This window comes from Rhinopithecus bieti, unplaced genomic scaffold (genome assembly GCF_001698545.2).
Source record: "Rhinopithecus bieti isolate Rb0 unplaced genomic scaffold, ASM169854v2 scaffold_14404, whole genome shotgun sequence".
Classification (NCBI taxonomy): Eukaryota; Metazoa; Chordata; class Mammalia; order Primates; family Cercopithecidae; genus Rhinopithecus; species Rhinopithecus bieti.
Genome location: NW_016807824.1, coordinates 202,677 through 223,633, shown reverse-complemented (window position 1 = coordinate 223,633; position 20,957 = coordinate 202,677). Strand labels below are relative to the sequence as shown.

General features: G+C 53.6%; 2 protein-coding genes across 2 annotated transcripts in view; one reads left to right on the top strand and one right to left on the bottom strand.

The window, feature by feature from the left end:
* CUNH1orf35 (chromosome unknown C1orf35 homolog) overlaps positions 1-1,956 on the top strand; it is a 3,060-nt gene extending 1,104 nt beyond the window's left edge. The window contains 8 exon segments of the mRNA XM_017883821.1: positions 74-164; positions 247-329; positions 415-487; positions 631-716; positions 1,309-1,350; positions 1,352-1,441; positions 1,522-1,550; positions 1,553-1,956. Coding sequence (XP_017739310.1) covers positions 74-164; positions 247-329; positions 415-487; positions 631-716; positions 1,309-1,350; positions 1,352-1,441; positions 1,522-1,550; positions 1,553-1,641 — 583 coding nt within the window. The 3' untranslated portion in view covers positions 1,642-1,956.
* A 2,448-nt stretch (positions 1,957-4,404) lies between these two features.
* On the bottom strand, positions 4,405-19,137 carry ARF1 (ARF GTPase 1). Its single transcript, XM_017883820.1, has 5 exons — positions 19,028-19,137; positions 5,417-5,601; positions 5,227-5,337; positions 4,965-5,089; positions 4,405-4,820 (listed from the first exon to the last, which is right to left on the bottom strand). The coding sequence occupies exons 2-5, from the start codon at positions 5,562-5,564 to the stop codon at positions 4,659-4,661; spliced, it is 546 nt and encodes a 181-aa protein (XP_017739309.1). The 5' UTR covers positions 5,565-5,601; positions 19,028-19,137; the 3' UTR covers positions 4,405-4,658.
* Positions 19,138-20,957: the final 1,820 nt, after the last annotated feature.

Genomic DNA, 20,957 nt, shown 5'->3' with positions numbered 1-20,957 from the left:
GGGGGCGGGGCTGCGGGGACTTGCGCGGGCGGGACCCTCAGGACGAAGGCTGGAGTGGTGGGGGGCCGTGGTGGGAGGAGGTCCGTCCGTCCTGACGCCTGCCCTGGTCCTCTCGCAGTGGCTACAAGAACGTGAAGAAGCAGCCCACGGGCCTGAGCAAGGAGGTAACTCCCTGGGGTGGGGGGCACGTGGAGGGCCGTGGGTGTGGGGCCGTCCCGAACGCTCCCTGTGCTCCCGCACCTGCAGGACTTCGCGGAGGTCTGCAAGCGGGAAGGAGGCGACCCCGAGGAGAAGGGCGTGGACCGGCTACTGGGGCTGGGGAGCGCCAGGTGCGAGCAGGTTTCCAGGGGAGGGCAGAATTGCTCGGGTGAGGCGGGCCCTTGACGGACTGTCTTCATCGCCGTGTTCCTGCAGTGGCTCCGTGGGCCGCGTGGCGATGTCTCGAGAGGACAAGGAAGCCGCCAAACTGGGGCTGTCTGTGTTCACGGTAATCCCCGCCCCGCCTGACCGCAGCAGGGGCCAACAGGGGTGGGGCGGGGCGGGGGCACTGAATGGAGCTCCCCGGGGCGCTGCGGGGCGTAGTGTGGGGCTGGCCCGCAGACTCCTCCCCAGAGCGCGATTCTTCCGCAGCATCACCGCATAGAGAGCGGCGGGCCCGGGACCTCGGCAACCTCGGCCAGGAGGAAGCCGCGGGCGGAGGATCAGACGGAAAGCAGGTGAGGCTGCACCTACTGGGCGAGCTGCGCGCGGGAGGGGTCTCGGGAGGACCCAGCGGCTCCCGCTCCGGCAGGTAGCAGCTTCTCTTGGCGCAGCGGCCCAGCCGGTGGCCTGCCCTACTTTATCTCCTGTCCCACTTTTAGGTTTTCCCCAAGGCAGTTTCTAGGGTCACCCTTGAAGAGAGGTCCTAAGTACTGGCAGTGGTCGCGGGCTGCGCCGTGGGAGGGCGCTCAGGACCTGGGGCGGGGCCTTTTCCTTCCGTGGGTGGCACCTCCAGGGCTTCTCCTGGGTGGTGAGCCTGGGCCTGACCCCAAGAGTGGCCTGGTGGGTGCAAGTAGGAAGGTGTCAACCTGTCAAGGGCACAGCTGGGGTGTAACAGGGCTGTGCTGTGGATAGGGATATCGCATCTGTTTCTAACACAGGGCAGCCACTGGCCACGTGACTGCGTTACTGAGGAGTGGAATTTGTAGTCTGATTTAACTGATTTAAAGACGCACCTGTGGGTGGTGGCTTCATCTCCTGGTTGGGGCCTGTGTTCACTCTCTTGGCCTGCAAGACTAGTCTAAGGTACGCCTTGTATCCTCCCTGTAGCTCTGAGAGCCACAGGAAAAGCAAGAAGGAGAAGAAGAAAAGAAAAGAAGAAACACAAGAAAGAGAAGAAGAAGAAAGACAAAGAACACAGGCAGCCAGCTGAGGCCGCCTCCTTTCCCACATCTCCTGAGAGGTATGTCCTGGTCCATGTCTGCCTCTTGTGGGTGGGAGCCTGGTTGACTCCTTCTGAGTGACTGCCCTTGGTCTCCCTAGGCCCAGGCACCACCACAACTCCTATTCCAACTCCCCTGTTGTAAGAGGAGGAGGCAGGGACACAGTGGGGACAGGATAAGCCCGTCTCGCAGGTGGCATGACAGAGGCTCTGAGGCCTGATGGCTGGACTGTGCTCACTGCTATTGTGGGACCCTGAACTCTCCCTTTGCCTTGCTTGCCTCCTGCCTTGGAAGCCCCTCGTGTGTGGGTGAAGCCCGGGGCTGCTCCTGTGGAAGTGGCTCTGGGCACCAGCCTGTGGGGCTAAAGGCTGGACAGCTAGCTCTGGAAAACCTCCAGGTTTCACATAGCGGGGATGGTCCCTGGCTTGCCCTGCAAAGGTGAACCTGCCCAGAGGTACCAGTAGAAGCTGGACTCCCTCTGCCAGTAGAGACAGCAGCCATGGGCCTATGAGCGGTCTAACTGTGGCCAAGTATGGTGACTTCTATTTTCCTTATATTGACTCTTTATATTTCAATAAATATATTTTAAAAGGAAGGTGTATCATCCTAATTGGAAGGTCAGTGTCAGGAGTTAAATGAGATCCCACTGGGAGGTTGGAGCTGGGGTCTGTCTTCCAGGAGTCTGAGGCCTGGTGATTTTTTTTTTTTTAGTTTCACTTTTGTTGCCCAGGCTGGAGTGTAATGGCACTATCTCAGCTCACTGCAACCTCCGCCTCCCAGGTTCAAGCGATTCTCCTGTCAACCTCCTGAGTAGCTGGAATTACAGGCGCCTGCCACTATTCCCAGCTAATTTTGGCATTTTTTAGTAGAGACGAGGTTTCACTGTGTTGGCCAGGCTGGTCTCGAACTCCTGACCTCAGGTGATCCACCCGCCTTGGCCTCCCGAAGTGCTGGGATTACAGGTGTGAGCCATGGCGTCCATCTGATTCTTAATGTTCTGGGGAAAGTAGTCCTCCCATGTGTGCCCAGAGCCCCACCAAAACCCAGGGAGGGCCGAGGCCATGGAAGCGGGTGCTCAGCTGGCAATGTGGGAACCTGGGGCAGAGAGCCCTATCCCTGCGACAGGTGAGGTCAAGGACTGCAGTCTGTGGAGGCACAACCTCAATTGGGTGTGGGGTTGCGGGGTCCACCAACTGCCTGCTGCCCCAGCCCCAGGTCTGCTTTTCCTGGGCCAGTGGGCTGGGTGTCCCCTCTGCCTGACCCTAAGAAGGATCAGGGCTGTTCAGGATGTGTGTGGCCACCAGACTGCATGGCATAAAGATGGCACCTGGGCTGCATCATAGTTCACTGCAGCATTGCAGTTTTGGGATCAGAGGCATGAGCTCCCTCGCCTGGCCTGTTTCTGACTTCAAAGGAAGTTAAGCAGACCTTCCTCAGGGCCCTGGCCAAGGTGTGGCTCCGGTGGCTTTGACCTCTGCCCTCACCCTCACGTGGTTACTGGAGTGGAGACTGTGCTGTCTTGGGTGCTGTCAAGGGGATGAAGGTCGTCGGGACTCTGCCCAACAGAAGGCAGACCTTAGACCTGCTGATGGCCACATCCCACAAACAGGTAGCTGACTGGCAGCTCCCTGCTGCATGGCATCTTGAGGAGAGTTGGGGCTGTGCCCACTCCGGGACCATTCCCCGGTTGGCACAAAGCACTATGTATGCTAGCAGTAGCCCTGCCCCATAGTCAGTTATATAAAGCGGGTTCAGCAGCAGGCCGAGGGAGGGAGGGATGGAGGCTGAGGTCTTCCATGGTGCCTGCTAACCCCTGCCCTGTTTGGCCCAGTTCTCACTGGCTGGGCCCAACAGGACTGCAAACAGAGACCAAGGTCAGTGTGGGCAACCATGCTGGAAGAGCCTCTCAGACACAGAGAAGTGCCCACACACTCAGGAGGGGACATAGGGAGGGTATGGACTCAGGTGGTGGCCCTAGGCAGTCACCTGCACTTCCTAAAGCTGGCTGATCCACCATCTCCTGGGGCAGTATGCCTACGTGGAAGCACTGGAGAGCCGTGAAATAGTTAAGAGATTTTATTCTAATAGCTAAATTAAGGCTTGTTTGTCGAAATAAACTGAAAACAAGATATGCTGGGTGCAAAGTTTGAGTACTAATCGTGTATTGAAAGCAGTAAGAGGTTTCCACGACACAAATAGACCCAGTTCTGAGTTCCCCAAGAAAATTTAACAGTCCAGCCCTTCTTCAGTGTTTATCATAATACAAAAAAAAAGTAAGTTTCTTTTCGATGGCAAATCGAACCCTTCAGGCTGAGGAGAGAAAGCTAGCATCCACACACAGAGTGGTGCTCCCAAGGCTGGGGTCTAGGTGGCGCCTCCCCGCTTATCACGCGCGTCCTGCTGGGAGCCCCCAGACATCTGCCAAAGTGTCTGAGCGAGCACGAGGGTTGGGAGACGACGGACCCCACTCTGGCACAGCGTCACCGAGGGACAGATGGGGCCCTGCGTCCCATAGCTGCCTGAAGGTGGTGGTGCGCCTGCGGGAGAGTGGGGTGGCTATGGGGCTCCCAGCCTGGCCCCTGCGAACCGTGGGAGCACAGGGACAAGCACATGGCTATGGAATGCAGGGTGACCCAAGGACAAGCGAGTTGCGGGGATCTCTACTATGACCATGCAGAATTGATCGCGGTCTGCTGCGCCACCACATGTTCCTGAGGGAACAGCTGGGCTGGTGACCGGCATCCAGGCCATAACTGCAAATCTATGCTAGGCGGGGTCTCCCTTCTGTGTGTTCAAGTGTTCTTGACTTGGATTCTTAACTATTTTAAAAAATGCACTGAGTTTGGGTTAAAAACCAACCACCAAAATGGATTTCAACACAGCTCTAAAGCCAAGGGCATGCCCAGCTCTCCCAACACAGCGACTCCTGGAGGCCAGGTGCCCATGGGCCTAACTCCCCTCTCAGCACTTAACAGTGAGTTGATTTTTCTTTTTACAATAAAAAAAGCTGAGTAATATTGCATAGGAGTACCAGAAACTGCCTCATTGGAAACAAAAACTATTTACATTAAATAAAAAGCCTGGCCGCAGGCTGCGTCTGCCACATTTACAGCACGGTGCGATGCACACGGTGACCAAACCACGGAGGCAGCTTCTGGCACTCACACCACGAGCCGCACGTTTGCCACATGAGAGTAAAGCAGAGGGCAAGAGGAGTGAGAGGGAGGGGGGTCGCATTCACTTCTGGTTCCGGAGCTGATTGGACAGCCAGTCCAGTCCTTCATAGAGCCCGTCACCGCTGGTGGCGCAGGTGGCCTGAATGTACCAGTTCCTGTGGCGTAGGGAGTGCAGCCCCAGCTTGTCTGTGATCTCAGCTGCATTCATGGCGTTGGGGAGGTCCTGGGGGAAGGAAGGGTTCATGGGAAGGGCTGTCCCCAGGACACAGAAAGGGGCCCCACCAGCCTCCAGTAACCCCTACCACCAGGCGCCCTGGAGGAACCCATGCTGGCGCCTCACATTACCCAGGCTGGCTCGGGTGCCTACCTGCTTGTTGGCGAACACCAGGAGGACAGCATCCCGGAGCTCGTCCTCGGCCAGCATTCTCATGAGCTCCTCACGGGCCTCGTTCACGCGCTCTCTGTCATTGCTGTCCACCACGAAGATCAGGCCTGCGGGGCAGCCAGTGTCAAATGGTCATGGGAACACAGGCCCCCTGCCACATCTATGGGCATCGATGCTGCATCTATGGGCTGGCCCCCCTCTCTAGAAGCAGGAGGGCCCATGGGACCAGGCCCCAGCCACTCACCTTGTGTGTTCTGGAAGTAGTGGCGCCACAGGGGCCGGATCTTGTCCTGGCCACCCACATCCCACACAGTGAAGCTGATGTTCTTGTACTCCACGGTTTCCACGTTGAAGCCTGGGTGCGGGATGCAGGGTGAGGCCTTGTACCTTGGCCCAGTCCAGCCCAACCCACTCCCTACTGGCCCCCACCTCACCTATGGTGGGAATGGTGGTCACGATCTCACCCAGCTTAAGCTTGTACAGGATCGTGGTCTTCCCCGCAGCATCCAGGCCCACCATGAGGATGCGCATTTCTTTTTTGCCAAAAAGGCCCTTGAAGAGGTTGGCGAAGATGTTCCCCATATTTGTGGACAGGTGGAAGGACACTGGCCAGGGACACCTGGAGAGACAAGGTGCTCCATGTCTGGTTCTGTGCTGCCCAGCAGCAGTTGCTCAGAGCCCACCCAGCCAGGAACACACCACTGCCTCACCCCACCTCCTGGAAGCCTGCAGGGAAACAGGGAAACAGCCCTGCCTCCCAAGCCCCCCAAATCCACCTCAGGATGGGGGCTGAGGGAAAACAGCTGAGTCAGGAATTGAGAAGCTGTTGCCCTCACCTTGGGAAGCCATCCCCATGACTGCATGGCCAGAAAGGCTGCCTCATCCCAGCCTACGCAGGAGGGGACGCTGGCTGCCTGAGGACTGGCTTCCAGGTGCGTGCAAGGCTCCTCTACACCCCAACACAGAACTCACTCTGCTTCCCCACACTCACAAGGACCAGAGCACACAGGACCAGGCCAGACACAGCAGGCCACCTTCAGGGACACACTCCCATGAGGAAATGCCTCGATGGGGCACGCACGCCATGAGTGCCCCACACCGCAATGGTAGGGGTTCCCTCAGCAGAACACAAATATCAGGGACAGCAATTAAGTCGACTGGCTGGCACCCACCATCAGAGCCCTGCAGAGACTCCAGCAGGAAGGGCCTCCAATGCCCAGACGCCTCTGTAAGGACACTGAAGCTGTTAGGCTTTGGCCTCACTGCCCAGCAGGCACTTGCACGAATCAGGTGATTTTATTCCCAACAGGGACTTGAGAAAAAACTGGTCACTTTCTGAAACACTGACTGCTTCTTCACTGCACCCGCAGGGGGGCTTACCCTGAGTAAAGAAGGCTTCTGCCTTCAAGAGGACATGCAAGGAGCCTGTGACCACGCCCATCCCTCATCAGACCTCCTCCACCAGGGGTTCCACACGGAGGCAGCTTTTGGCTAAATCATGGCCATGACTGTCTGCTGTGACTTTCTCATCCAGTCACCCCCGCGCACTACAACGAAATGCCTCTTCTCCATTTCTCAACATTGGTGAGAGCCCACACATGCCTGCGTGTTTCAGTGGGTATGAACTGGCCGCCCGTGTCTGATTTGACACTGCCATCATCCCAGATGAGCCGCAGAACTCCTTCAAGCTGGATCAGTGTCCTCTGGACACTTTGCTCTTGGTTTTGAACATATCACCTATTCTGAAACTTAAATGAATTCTGAAATTTATAAGGACCTTCACTGTAGTGTTCCCTTTTTGGGGACAGCCAGGTTTTCTAAGCCCAGAGGAAGACCACCACCCATGGAACACAGAAGAGCCTGAATACGTGCCCTCTCAGTCCACTCCTGCAACCACTGCCAATGAAGACACCAAAATGACACACACACCTTGAAGGGCAGAGAAAAGGGAGGAAGACCCTGGACGTGATGACTGACCAGGCAGAGAAAGCTGGACCACCTGGGACCCAAGGGATGAAGCTGGGACTGTCTAGGGCAGGAATGTCCAATCTTGGCTACCCTGGGCCACAATGGAAGAATAATTGTCTTGAACCACACACAAAATATACTAACACAACAGCTGATGAACCAAACCAAAACAAACCCCCCCACCCCCCCAAATATCAATGTTTTATTAGAAATTTGTGTTGGGTCAGGTTCAAAGCCATCCTGGGCCACATGCGGCCTAAGGGTTGGACAAGCTTGGTCTAGGGGAGCAGCTGCAGCAGGGTTTAGGCCTGCGCTGAGCCATGACAACACACTTGAGCCATGAAATTCCAGAATAATTCCTGAGAGTCCTATATGCCCCAGCAGATCCACACACAAGCAACTGGAGCTCCACCCCCACCCCCTAAAGAGACTGGCCTGTCTGCCTTTGAAAGGCCACCAACATAAGAGACCCAAATATAAAAGGAATCTGGAAGAAAGCAACCAAGACAGGAGACTGAAGACAGAAGACTATGTTAACTTAAGATATCAACTAACGGAAACCCTAAAAGAAAGAATGTATGAAATTACGGGGTGAAATTTTTCTGTGTTCCAGAACGGGGACCCAGGGCCGAAGCACAAAGCCAAGGACCTAGATGAGACCCACTAAAGGTTCAAGGTGGACTCCAGAATGCCCAGAGGCAAATGACACCTCTGTTGCCCCAGAGAATGGAAGACTCTGAAACAGTGCTTTCAAAACCCGTAGAACATGACCTTTAATTCTATACCCAGCCAAAGTATCCAACAAGTGTTAGGGAGAATGAAAATAACTCCCAAACCGCAGGGCCTCAGACCTCTCACGTGCTCCCCGCAAGAAGCTCCCCCAGGGATCCAGGGAGAGGATGCAAGCCCACAGCAACGTGGAGAGAGAGCAGCAGCCTAGCCAACTCCCTCAGACTGGAGCAGGAAGTGGACACCTGCAAGAATGGGGCACACCACCTACGTGTTCTTGTATTATGGGGTTGGGCAACTCTGGGCAATGGGGAAAAACTAATGACAGGTTCGCAGGAAAAACTCAAAAACATGAAATGGAATGAAAAGAGGGCCTTTTATGAGTTACTCCAGGAAAACATATGGTGTACGATACTCAGGGAGTCCTGATGTTATTACTGGGGTGTTGGAAAGCTAAGGCAAGGGTGTGTGGTGTCAAAGGCTTGTTAACTTTACAAGTTAACAAGTCTAGAAGGACTTGACTCCAGCACTGTCCACGATCCACACATGCCGGCGCTTGGGAGAATTGCAGCTCACTGCAACCTCCTAGGCGCGATCTCGGCTCACTGCAACCTCTGCCTTCCAGATTCAAGAGATTCTCCTGCCTCAGCTTCTGGAGTACCTGGGACTACAGGCGTGCGCCACCACGCCCAGCTTATTTTTTTTTATTTTTAGTAGACACAGGGTTTCACCATGTTGGTCAGCCCACCTGGGTCTCCCAAAGTGCTGGGATGACAGGAGTGAGCCACCGTGCCTGGCCTTTTTTATTTTTATTTTTTTTTCTAACAGACCAAAGCATTAGAGTCCCCAGAGGAGGGAAGCAGCCCTGCAAGGGAATGGCAGAACCAGGAGGGCTGAACCTCAGGTGTCAAGACATCAGCACAGCCAGCCTAGTTTCTCCCACCCACAAGCACATCTGCGGCCCTGCTGCACACATGGGCAGAGGGTGGCTGGCACATCCTGCCTTGGCACATTCCAGCATCCCCACAGGACCCTGGACCTGCCAGCCCCTGCACCATTTACTGCTTCTGTGACAGGTGGAGACCCAACAGAGTCTCGGACGAGGGAGAAATATCCACAGCAAACCCCGCTCTCAATTCCAGGGCCTAACTTGTGTCATGCCCAGGCCAAGTGCTGTCACCCTTTCTTCCACCAGAGTTCCCCCCACACAAGCCAAAACCCTCTTTTCAGGTTCATCGGAATTATCCTGTGGTAGCAGCAAACCCTGGCTTTCTCAGAGCCTTCCTGCTTGTACACGATGGGACCCCTCACACTATGAGAGGAGGGCTGCCCAGCAGGAGGATGCCAGGAGCCGCCAGTGGCTACTTCTCTTTCCTGACCACCCTGTGGGCTCCAACTCTGGGGAAGAAAAGTCTTTTAGGAAGAATGTTTTTTTCTTCAGTGAAGACCAGAGACCAATGGTTAAGGTGGCCTTCAGGCATTACACCAGAGAACAGGACAGTCACCTCTGGCAGCTACATTCCCTGACACCTCACTGAACGGGGTGGGGAGAAAATGCAGCTCTGTGAGTTCACATCCGTTTTGTGTCTATGAATGGATCCGACCAAAATGGTCCAGATGCACAGGGGAGCCAGCGCCTCTGTGGCCTGTACCCAGACCACCAGCCAGTACCATCCTCGGTCCCTTGCAGATCTCAGGGATGCTTTGGCATGAGTCAGGGAAGGGAACAGGCGCAGGCAGAAGGTAGATCATTTTCCCCAACCTGTCAGAGCTGGTGTACGGAACAGAATCTCTAAGTGACTTGAACTGACAAGAACCAACAAAAAGACAGAGATACCTCCAACCTCTAGCACAGGACAAACAAGCTCCAGGTCCAAGATTTTGTTCCGCTGACTGACATCCACAAATGGGGCTCACATGATGTGTGCTCTGCTTACATGGAAAGCCAGTGACATCCAGAGTTCACTTTTTGAGACAGGGCCTCACTCTGTCACCCAGGTTGGAATTCAGTGGTTCGATCACAGCCCATTGCAGCCTTCAACACCTGGGCTCAAGCGAACCTCCCACCTCAGCCTCCCAAGTAGCAGGGACTGCAGAGGCACGCCACCACACCTGGCTGATTTTTAATATTTTCTACAGACAGGGTCTCACTATCCTGCCCAGGCTGGTCTTGAACTCTTGGGCTCCAGTGATCCTCCTGCCCTAACCTCCACAGTAGTTAGAACTATGCGTGTGAGCCAATGCACCCCACCCAGAGTTCTTTTTTAAAAAGCTTTTATTAAAGTCAAGTTCACTGACAGATAAATTACACACATCTTTATAGTTCATAATCTCAATTTTACTATCTAATCTGAGGAAACTGAACAAAGTTGATGACTTTCCGAAGGGACTCACGTACATTATACAACATTTTAAGGATTTCTGAGGAACAGCAGCCTTTCAACAGTCATACATATAGTGTAGATGATCAATTTTGTGAAAGCCTGTGTTCATTTCCCACATGAGGATTTTCATTTTAAGAGAGTCCTTAAAATGAAATGCAATATGGCCATTTATTCTCACCTGCACAAGCTGCTGCTTGTTTACCATAGCAGCCAAATAAAGCCTATGGTCATCAGTCTACCCACCAGCCAAATGCTCCATTTCTGTAGGCCTGACATTTTTCTGCAACTGAGCACTGCATTACATTTTGTCACTATTTTACCAAAACTCATGTAAAGGGAAAACTAAATGTGCCGATAACGGTGACAGGCAGACACATCTCACAAGCCAGCACAATTGTGACACAGGTGCAAATCAAAAGGCATGATCAGAGGGGAAGACACACGACCGAGACACTCTATGGACCCAATCATGTTGAAGAGACTTACAATCATGCAGACTGAGACAAAAGAACAGCACACACATTCTAGAACTCTCATTCTGGCCTGCATCTGAAGGTGAGTTCCACTGAGTCTGCTGGGTTTTTTTTTTTACAAAAGTTTCAGGATGTTTTTAGAGGAGCTCATTAGGCATTACAACTTGATGCAGTGACCCCACAAGCCATTAGGAGACGAGGGTCCCCTCTAACACATCTGCTGCTGGCCTTGAGTTAAGGGAGGGCATTATCTATCAGTTCTTTCAGATGGGGCAATCGGTGAAATTCAGTTTAGATCACTGTTTGTCAGCTTAAGATTCAAGGTGGTATCTTAAATCAGTTTGTGTACTGACAGCTAGAAATGAATTCCATTTTTGTGATTCCACCTCATGGACTGAGTTGTAGGACTACAGCTAATGTGAACACCAAAGAGTCACTGCCCACTAACTGCTTATTTGTGTATTTCTTGCTTCTTGGTATTTGTGAAGTGTTACTTAACTGTCCTCAAAGCACCTCACCAAACATAAGCCCTTCTGAAATATGCAGATGCACAGCTCTGAGCACACACCAGGTGGGCTCCCAGGGCTTCTGAGGGCAGTGTCTTATGACCCCTGACCATAGCTACAATGAGGGACTTGCGCTGGCTATGCATACAGCATCACAGCAAACGCCATCCAGTCCTTTGTGCTGCCCCTGCCCTGCTCTCTCAGTGATGGGACTCTGGTCTGTCACTGAGCACAAGGCCCTCTAGAATAAAACCCATGTTTCCTGGCCTCCCTGCAGCTGTGCAAACCCTGTGAGTCAGCTTTGTCCATGGATGCCTACACAAGGATATGGAAGGGGCACCAGAGCCTGGGGCCTACCGGTATTTCTACTCTGGCAGGCAGGGTGCAGTTGACCTCTACCTGGTCCCCAGTGCAGTGACTGACAGACTAGTCACTGGGAAAACCAAGACCAGAAATGCAAATCCACACTAGCCCACAACACTGAAACTCACAACACAAGCTGAGAATGAGGAACCTGCAGGGATTTAACACTGCAACGCGGAACAGTCAAGAAACACAGCATCCCTGCTGTGCAGGTGACAGATGCAGGGAGAATACTTCAACCAGCCCCATCCCCAGGGCCAAAGAATCAGCAGTTTGAGGTCAGTTTGGTGCCCACAGGGGAGACCCTGTCTCCACAGGATTTCTGACCAGAACCCCAACTCCTAGGTGAGGTGCCAACGCCCTGGATCATGGCCCAGCCCAATTCTGCCAGGAGCCTATGCCGTGCCTAAGGGCTCTTCCAACTTGAGGGGAGGCACTCCCAGGGGCCTGGGCCCTTGTGATTCACTCTAAACAGCATGCTAAACAGCGAGTGACTGTGATGGCACAGCACCAAGTCAAGAGGGCAGGATGAGTGTCCATACCCCAACCATCTGCTAGCAGTGCGTTCCCCTGTACCTCACATGGAGGCCGCTGGTTCCAGCAATGACCAGAGGCTGAGTCCACAGTGCCCATCTTGGCATGGTCAGCGCAGACATGGCAGAGCTATCTGATGTGACAATGCTACCCTGGTTTTCAGGGGAGTGCCAAGAACCCAGGAAGAGAGGGTGAAAGGGCCTCTGACCTCTGCTGGGAAGTAAACCTCATTTATTCAGCTTTGCCAGTTCACTTCCTGAACTACACACTGACCACAGACATGCTGGGCACTGAGTTACTGCCAGGCGCTGTTTGGGGTGAACATGGGCCCACCCTTGTGTGGGGCCAGGGGATCCAGCGCCCTAAAGGCCCCTTTCCATATCACTTGAAAAAAAAAAAAAATGGGGAACTGGAACAGCACACTGCTGGTGTTGCTGTCATAAACTGGGAGAGCAAGTTGCTCCTTCCTCCAACTACTAGGAGGGGGTGGGGCCCTTGCAGCTTCTCCATACCAGGTTAAAGAAAATTAATGCAGTGGCTGCACCAGTAATTGAGCCAATGCCTAAAACTTGATTTCTGCCTTCAAGAAACTTTCATTTTTAAAATGTGGGCTGAGGGGAAACACCACACAAAGACTTGCTCTTCCAGAGGCATCAAAAGCGAAGTGCAACAATGGGAGTGGGAGCCATCACCAGGTTTCCCCCAGCTTTGGGATGAGCACTGCCTTGCCACCCCACTCCACCCCACCCTGGTCAGACATGTAAAGGGACAGGGACACCCCCAACAGGCCCTGGGAGGCCACTACCCTTGCAGGAAATCCTCGCTTCTGGATGCACTCCAGAAGGTAAGAGAAAGGCACACCGCAGGGACACACTCTGGGGACCTCCCCTCAGGTGACCTAGGTCTCTCACACACACTGGCATCTACCCTGCTCTCCAGGTGATGGCGGCTCCTACACAGCGACCCCATATTTCTCTTCAAGGCTTTAGACCCTCCTCCCAATTCCTGCCCCTTGACAGCTAGCTTTGCTGCTGAAACCCCCCACCCAAACCCAACAGGCATTCTCCACTGTGATGCGAGTAACCTCCCTCCTGCTCCCCAGGCAAGAACCCTGTCTCCAGCCTCCTCCTGCATGTTCTCAGCACACCAGTCAGCCAGGTGACCCAATGCTCTGCTCAGAGCTGCCCCACGGCTGCTTCCAGATCAGGTCCTTGCAACAGGCTGCGTTGGTCCACAACATAATGCCCACACTGTGCTCTAAATGCTGCCTCTGACAACCCAAAAGGAAGTGGAGACAGCATCCCAGCACTCGCACAAGATGGCAGAGAACCACTGCTCTGCCCCAACTATGATGCAACGGGGAGTAAAGGAAAGTGACTTCACAACTACGCTAGAGGACCAAAGGTGGCAGCCAGAGAACCACCCTTACCAGGCTGCTCATGCACGGACACCTCCAACCTCAAGGACAAGCTGTGTCCATGAAGCAACCACTGTAGTTTTTCCTTCTGGAAACCGAATTCTTGCTATGATTCTGAAGAGAACAATACACAATCATCTTTGATTTATAAGGTGATTCTGTTCCTGAAACTTCAGAACACCTGTTAAAACTATGCACAGAAAAGTTTTTCTTTTTTTTCATATTTATAACAAGTCTAGGACATAGGTCTAGGTCATCTGGGACATTAGATGACCTCCCCTACATGAAGGTCAGACAGGAAGTGTTCTTGCCACTGCCAAAGGTGCCAGTGCTGCCACCCAAAATGCCCCCCCAGATTCCCCAAATCCTTTTTCTGGGGATCATAGACCCCCTCTGAGGGCCGCTGCACACCCCAGCAGGCTTCCCACCCAGTATGCACCCTGCTCCTGGCAGGTCTCCAAACTCAGCCAGCGCATCCACCTCAGGGATTCTACCCTGATTGTCCCAGGCCACTCCGCATCTCTGCTCACATGGCACCTGTCAAATGACACTTAGCCCCTTCTGGATGGTCCTGGTATCTCCCTGCCTTCCCTCCACCAGTGTGGGTGGCTCTGTGTGGTACTCACTGTCACAGCCCCTGCCCCCGTGGAGCCTCATGCTCATCAAGTAGGGCTTCCTTTGCCCAGAACAGGCCTTCCTCCCCAGCCTCCCACCCTCTTCCGCTGGGTACTGCACAAGTGACTCACTACCAAGGAGAGGAGAAAACAATGGCAAAAGAATGTTTATCAGGCCCCTAGGGCTCATGAAAATCAACTGTATACATCTGCAGATGTGCTTTCCCTAAAAATTAAGTTTGTCACAAAAAACTTATCGCGTCAACAAGGAATTTCATGCTGTTTAAAAACTACTCACGTGTGGGTTAGTCTGAACATTCATTTGACTGTAAAATGTAGAAAATGGGGTTGAAGATGCTGTTAACTACTGAAGGCAAAAAAGTGTGGCAGCTCAGTGATGTCAGACACCACAAGAGGGATGCATGTTCAAAATCTGTTTTCTAAACCTGCCCCCAGGTCCTCAGCTGGTGAGTAGGTATACATTTTTTTTTAAGAGCTAAGGATCTTGCTCTGTTACTCAAGCTGGAGTGCAGTGATATGATCACAGCTCACTGCAACCTTCACCTCCTAGGCTCAAGTGATCTACTCTCCTGCCTCAGCCTCCCAAGTAGATTGCACTACACAGGTGTGAGCTACAGTGCCTGGTTAATACAAATATTTTAAGGAATATGTCACCACCAAAATTGCCAGATGTATTCATAGTATTTTAAATATAAATCAATAAATTTGATTAGTGAGTGAGCAACTGCATTCCCATCTACAGAAGGTATGAAGCACAGGCACATCTAACTGCCTGCGTTCCCAATCCTCAGGATGAGTCTAGATATCTAGCAATAGTCCTCTTGACCATTTGTACCTAAATCAAACCTATAAAATACTTAAAAGTTTTCCGTATAGTGTATATGGTACTGCAAAAATAACTTGCTGTATGACACAAATGGAAAGATGTCTCATATCTAGCCATGCTACCACTGGAAGTCCTTTGGAAATGAATCTTTCTAGCTTGCTGGCATCCCTTCAGGGAGTAAAAACTATTTTAATACATTCTGCCTAGAAGATTTTCAAAACACACTATTTTGAGGACACAGGAAAACCCAAACTCAGTTTCTCACTTATAACACAGGTCGCTTCTCACACTACACAAGCAGGGGTTTCTCCACACATGCCAAGTAAGCAACCAGTTCTGCGTTCTGCAGCAGACACCGGCTAGGTGTCCTTTAATTCAGTTCAATTCTGACACTGTCCACCTGGAGGCAATCACAGGCTCCAGGTTATTTTACCTGTGTTTCTGGACAACCATCTATAAATCAGGGTTCCCATAACTCCTTCCCCTTGGGTTCAATTAATTTGCTAGAGTGGCTCACAGAACTCAGAAAACACTAAAGTTTACTGGTTTTCATAAAGGATATTACAAACAATACAGATGGAGAGATGCATAGGGTGGGGTATGAGGGAAGAGACACAGAGCTACCTTGCCCTCCTGGGCATGCCACCCTCCAGGAACCTCCATGAATTCAGCTTTCTGGAAGCTCTCTGAAAGCCCAGGCAGGCCTTTTGGGTATTTCCCATCAACAAGGAATTTCATGCTATTTCAGTATTGTACTTAAGTGTGGTTCAGTCTGTACATTCCTTTGTACAAATGTGGAAACACAGGGCTGTAGATGCTGTTAACTACTGAAGGCAAAAGTGTGGCTTCATGATATTGGTGTGATTGATTAAATTATTGGCTACTGGTGACCAGCTCAATCTTCAGTCCCTCTCCACTCTGGGGAAATTGGAGAGTGGGGCTGAAACCCTCTAATCCTGCCTTGGCCCCGTGACTAGCCCTACCCTGAAGTTTCGCAGGGGCTGCCCGTCACTGGTCAACTCATTAGGGTACAAAAAGACATCATCAGTTTGGAAATTCCAAGTATTTTAGTAGTTGTATGGCAGGAAATGGGAGGCAGGCCAGATATGTATTTTGCAATCCACAACTATAGACTTCTAACTTCCTGAAATGTTCATGGACTGAATCAAGTCTCCCGTTCACTTCATGCTGTATACTAGCAGTGAGCCCTGGCCCTCAGGGGTGTGGGAGAACGTCTGCCTTCTAAACAGAATCATTCTCAATTGCTGTGCCTGTGAAAATCTGCCTTTTATGCTTTCCCTGTCTCTTCTCTTGATGTCATTTAGGCTTCTCCTGTTATCAGGGCCTGTAAGAAGCACCACCCTTCCCAGTCTGTTGGCTGACAACCGGCTGCAAGCCCTTGTTACCACTGTGTGAGAACCAGGAAACCAGGATTATTAGTCAAGGACATTATGGCTAATCAGCCAGCCTCACTGTCTCCTCATCCTTGTAGATGGTTGAGTGACAGGACCCTGGGGGAGGACCTGAGAGCCTCCTGGGAACAAAAAACATCCAGGACATGTCTGTCAAGTTGCTAACAAGGTCATCTGACCCACCTGAAAATGTGAAACTACCTTCCAAGACGGTGCTGGGCACCTGCACAGCTGTAAGGCGGTAAGTGCAACTATGCCTTAAAGAGTTTATAACCACCACAGGAGAATACGAACCTGAGGATGAAGGCAAGTCCTGGAATCCCAACATGAAGGGGCTAAACCTTTTCCAAAAGACCACTTCAGATGCTACGGGCAGGATACCCCTACCAACCAACCACACCAGTGAGGAGCAGGCACAACACAGAAAACACAAGTTCTCATAATTTAAGACCCCCACTGCAAGGCCTTTTCGTGTTTCTCTGCCAATTACCTCTGACAGTGCACTCTACTTCCTTTCACCCTCTTGAGCTTACCCAGGTGAAAGGTCAGGGGGAGAGGACAGAATGCCTATGAGAGACAGTATGGGCCCGCCAGCCCAGGTTGGCTGCAGCCTGTTGCTCAAGAGAATGGTCACAGCTCAGGAAGAAGTGTGTACAAAAGCTTGGTGAGCATGGCCTGTGAGTAAGAGCAGGTTTAAATACACCAAGGAAACATTTAATTTGAAGAATCTAGAAAGAACTGCTTCAACTCTCTGAAACCACAGTCATATACTTCGCGTGTGAACTTGCACAACAGGTTTTTTCCTCTTAGTTAGGTCTACTTCTATGATCACTGCAGCAGCTGACAGTCCATATTAAATTTTACTGAAGTGAAAAATGAAAGACCAAATCCATCTTCCTATAGTTTCAAGCCTGTCCAGTCCGTAGGGGCAGATGAGCAGGTGAAGATGTCTGAATGTCCTCTCCATATTGTGCAAGAGGTACAGCGCATAGTTAGACTACATGATGTACAAAACCAGAACTGTGAGGGGCACAGAACCAGTTTTTGCTTTTCACTCACAGTCATTGTGTGACTCAGCTGTTGTCCACACCAACTATTTCAAATCTTTTCCAACTAGCAAATCTGAAAAACTGCCTGACAGGCAACAGCATATTCCTACTGCTGCAAGGATTTGGATTTATTTTCAACAAGATACACCTAAAGACAAGTGACAGATATTCTCCGGTCTACCAACATGTGAAAACGTGGACAACACACCTCTAACAATGTGGCCAATCAGATGTGTGACTAACATTTATACTACTCAATTCTTCTCAATTTTGGACCCAGCTAATAGTACGGCATTTCAGGACCTTATGGTTCTGGCTACCTTGGTAGTGCTGGTGAAAATTCAAATTAAATGAGGACACCATCCATGCAGTCACACGTGTTAGACAATGGCTAACGCAAAAGCAGAGGGCCACAGGGGCCGCACATAACTGCACCTCGGCATCTCACACTCCTCCCAACACACTGCGGAAAACGCCAGAACCACCAGCCTTGCAACAGCCGGCGGCAAAGAAAACTGCTGACCACTAGTTCTGTAACAAGAAATACAACTGCCCACTCCAATAGGGGCAGTGGCACCAACTCTACAGCTCTCAACTAGGCGGCGACTTCGGGGACCATCCAAAGACTCCGACCTCCCTTCTTTTCCTGCCTGCGATTCCGAGCGCATTTCTGCTCAATTCCTGCAAAGCAGCAACTGGCTGCCTGGACGGAAAGGGAGAGTGCCAGGAGGTGCCGTCGGAATGGTTATCTAACACTCTAGGTGCGCACGGCTGTCCAGCCCCAATCTCACAAGCCGTAACCACCCAGGCTGTGCCCCGAGAGAGCGCTGGGGCCGGCCTCTGCGGCCTAGAGTCTGCGAGCAGGTCGTTCCGCAGGAAAGTTAAAGATTCACCAGCTCAAAAGAGGCCTTCTTATCTACTGCCGAGAACGTCAAGGAAACCACCCTGGAGTTAAAGCGAACATGGACCGGCCCTCTGAAAGCCACCGGAGACTTCATACTGACCCCAAATCGCGTCTCACTGGTGTGAAGGGAGGCACTCTGGGCTTCCCCGAAGGTCCACGCATTCCGTTCAGCAGACAGGGAAAGGCGCGGGGTCCTGTCCACTGCCCACCCGCTCGCTCTCACAGCCCCTGACCCAGTGCCTTCCTCAGAGGAAACACGAACTGGATGGAGTCGGGAGGCGAAGGTGCAAGCCCCCACCACCTACGTGACCTTGACGGCGTCTTGGGGCCGCCTGAGCCTCAGTTTCCCGGTCCCCGAGGCGGCGGTCCGCCCGGATGCCGCTCGCTAGCGGCACTCGGGTGGAGGAGGCCCCACAACCCCCACCGGCCCCCGAGGCCGCTACCCCAACCCTCAACGCGCGGGCGGCCTCGGGAAACGTAAGGGGCAGAGGCGAGGGAAGCAGGAAGCCCAGGTTTCCTGGAGAAGAGCCTGGCGTCCCGGCTGACTTCCGGGCGACGGGCGGGGGCAGAGACCGGCAGAGGAGGACAAGGGGCCGCGGGCGACTCCGGGAACCTGTGAGGGGCGCGAGGAGCTCACCGACCCGCCCGCCCTCCCAGCCCCGACTCCGGCCGGGCCCCAGCCTCAGCCCGGCCCGTCCTCGTCCGCCCCCGGCCCGGCCCTGTCGCCGCCGCCGCCGGGATCGCGGTGCCCTTCGCGAACCTCAAGTCGCCCTGAGGCCAGTCCCCAGACCCCGCCAGCTCCAACTTGTGTGCGGCCCACACCGACCCGCGCCCCTCGCCCTCACCTCAGAGGTTGCTGCTCCGAGCCAGGCGTTGGTTTCGCTCCCACAAGATGGCGGCTCTGACGGCGGCCACGTCAGCGCCTGCGGGCGCGGGGAACGCCGGGTAAGGGGCGGAGACGCCGGGAGCTCCGCCCACCGTGCCCCCGCGACGCAGGCGCGCTGGCTCCAGAAGGGCTGCAGGGGGCGGGGCCGGGGACACCCCGCCCCGGGCCGCGGTCCTAGCTCGCGCGCGCCCTAGGGGCGCGCACCCATCTGCGCCTGCGCCTGTGAGTCTTCCGAAGAGACACCTTGTGGCTCCCACACGCCCGTTTGGCAGATTCGGAGACTGAGGCCCGCGCGGCTGCTGCAGCAACTGGAGCGGCGGGGCCGGGTTGCCACCCTCCTCCTCCCCGACCCGGCAGTCACCGCGAGCCCTCGGGGACCGCGTGAGGACTGGGGTGCGAGGCGCCCCTTCGCCGAGATTGGGGTCCCTGGCTCCCAGGCTGCGCGGGTCCGTGTGCCCCGGCCCTGTGGAAACCTGTGGCACTCGCGGGGCCGCGGCGGAAGGTCCGAAGGAGGGAGGCCTGCTGTGTCCCCGCACTGGCCTCGGTGCCCCGGCGGCCGCAGTGACTCGCGCGGACTCATGCCGGGGAATTGGCTACAGATGAAGCAAAGGAGGAGGTGGCCTGGGAACCCCAGGGGGAGTCCGGGGCTGTGGGGGTGGGGCCCAGAATTGGGGACGGGTGCTCAGAAGGGAGGTCACAGCGGTCTCTAATGAGTTGGCCTTTCAGCTGAGATCCAGTTGAGGCGGAGGAGACCCTGCTCCCAGGAAGCCCTCCTGGATTGGTCAGAAGGGAACAGAGGCCTGGCTCTGCCCACCACCCTCAGGTCTTCTTGCCTCTTCCCTTGTGCAGCTGTGAGGGATTGGGCTTGTGGGAGAGTGTCCGTGCAGCACAGTTCTCTGGGTATTCTGGAAGTCGGGAATCAACATGATTTGACCAGGGGGAGGCCCGGGGGCAGGGCCTAAGGGGTGGGGTCACTGGGCCTGGCCCAGGCCTCCTGCGCCCCTTTGCTGCCGCCATCACCTACCTTGCTTGCCCCTTGGGCAGGGCGTCCTCACTGCCTCTGCAGGCTGCGATGGTCGGAGTTCTCCCCCAGGGCTGCACCTGCGGTGTCTTCGAAGAACCCCAGAAGTGGTGACCCTCCTGCCCCCAAATTCAGTCCCATTTTCTGCCTGGGGCTCCCGACTGAAATCTCACCTCTGTGAAGCTGCGGCAGGTTGTCTGTTTAGGGGAAGGAGGTCTCCCTCCCACCCTACAGGCATCTCAGATACTCTTGGAAAGTCCCAGGGAGGGGTGTGGATGCCTGTGGAGCCTTTTGATTGTGCTGCCTCTCCCCGCTTAGCCAGAACTGGGCCATGTGCGGACATTTCATGGGGGATACATGTAGTTATGGCCACTTTAGGGCTGAAGGGACCTGGCTTTGGTTCTCTGATGGCAGAGCGTGGCTCCAGTGTCACTGAGTGGGGATTGTGTGGGAACTAGAGCCTGCTTCCCCTTCCTTTAAAATACTCTATTTTTTTTTTTTTTTCTTTTTTTGAGATGGAATCTTGCTCTGTCGCCCATACTGGAGTGCAGTGACACAATCTTGGCTCACTGCAATCTCCGCCTCCTGGGTTCAAGCAATTCTGCTGCCTCAGCCTCCCAAGTATCAGAGATTACAGGCGCCTGCCCCTATGCCCAGCTAATTTTTGTATTTTTAGTGGAGACAAGGTTTCATTATGTTGGCCATGGCTGGTCTCGAACTCCTGATCTCAGGTCATCCACCCGCCTTGGCCTCCCAAAGTGCTGGGATTACAGGTGTGAGCCACCATGCCTGGCCCCTTTAAAATATTTTATTTTAAATGTGAAAAAATGCAGACAGGAAAGAGTGTATGTCAGATACATGCACAGTT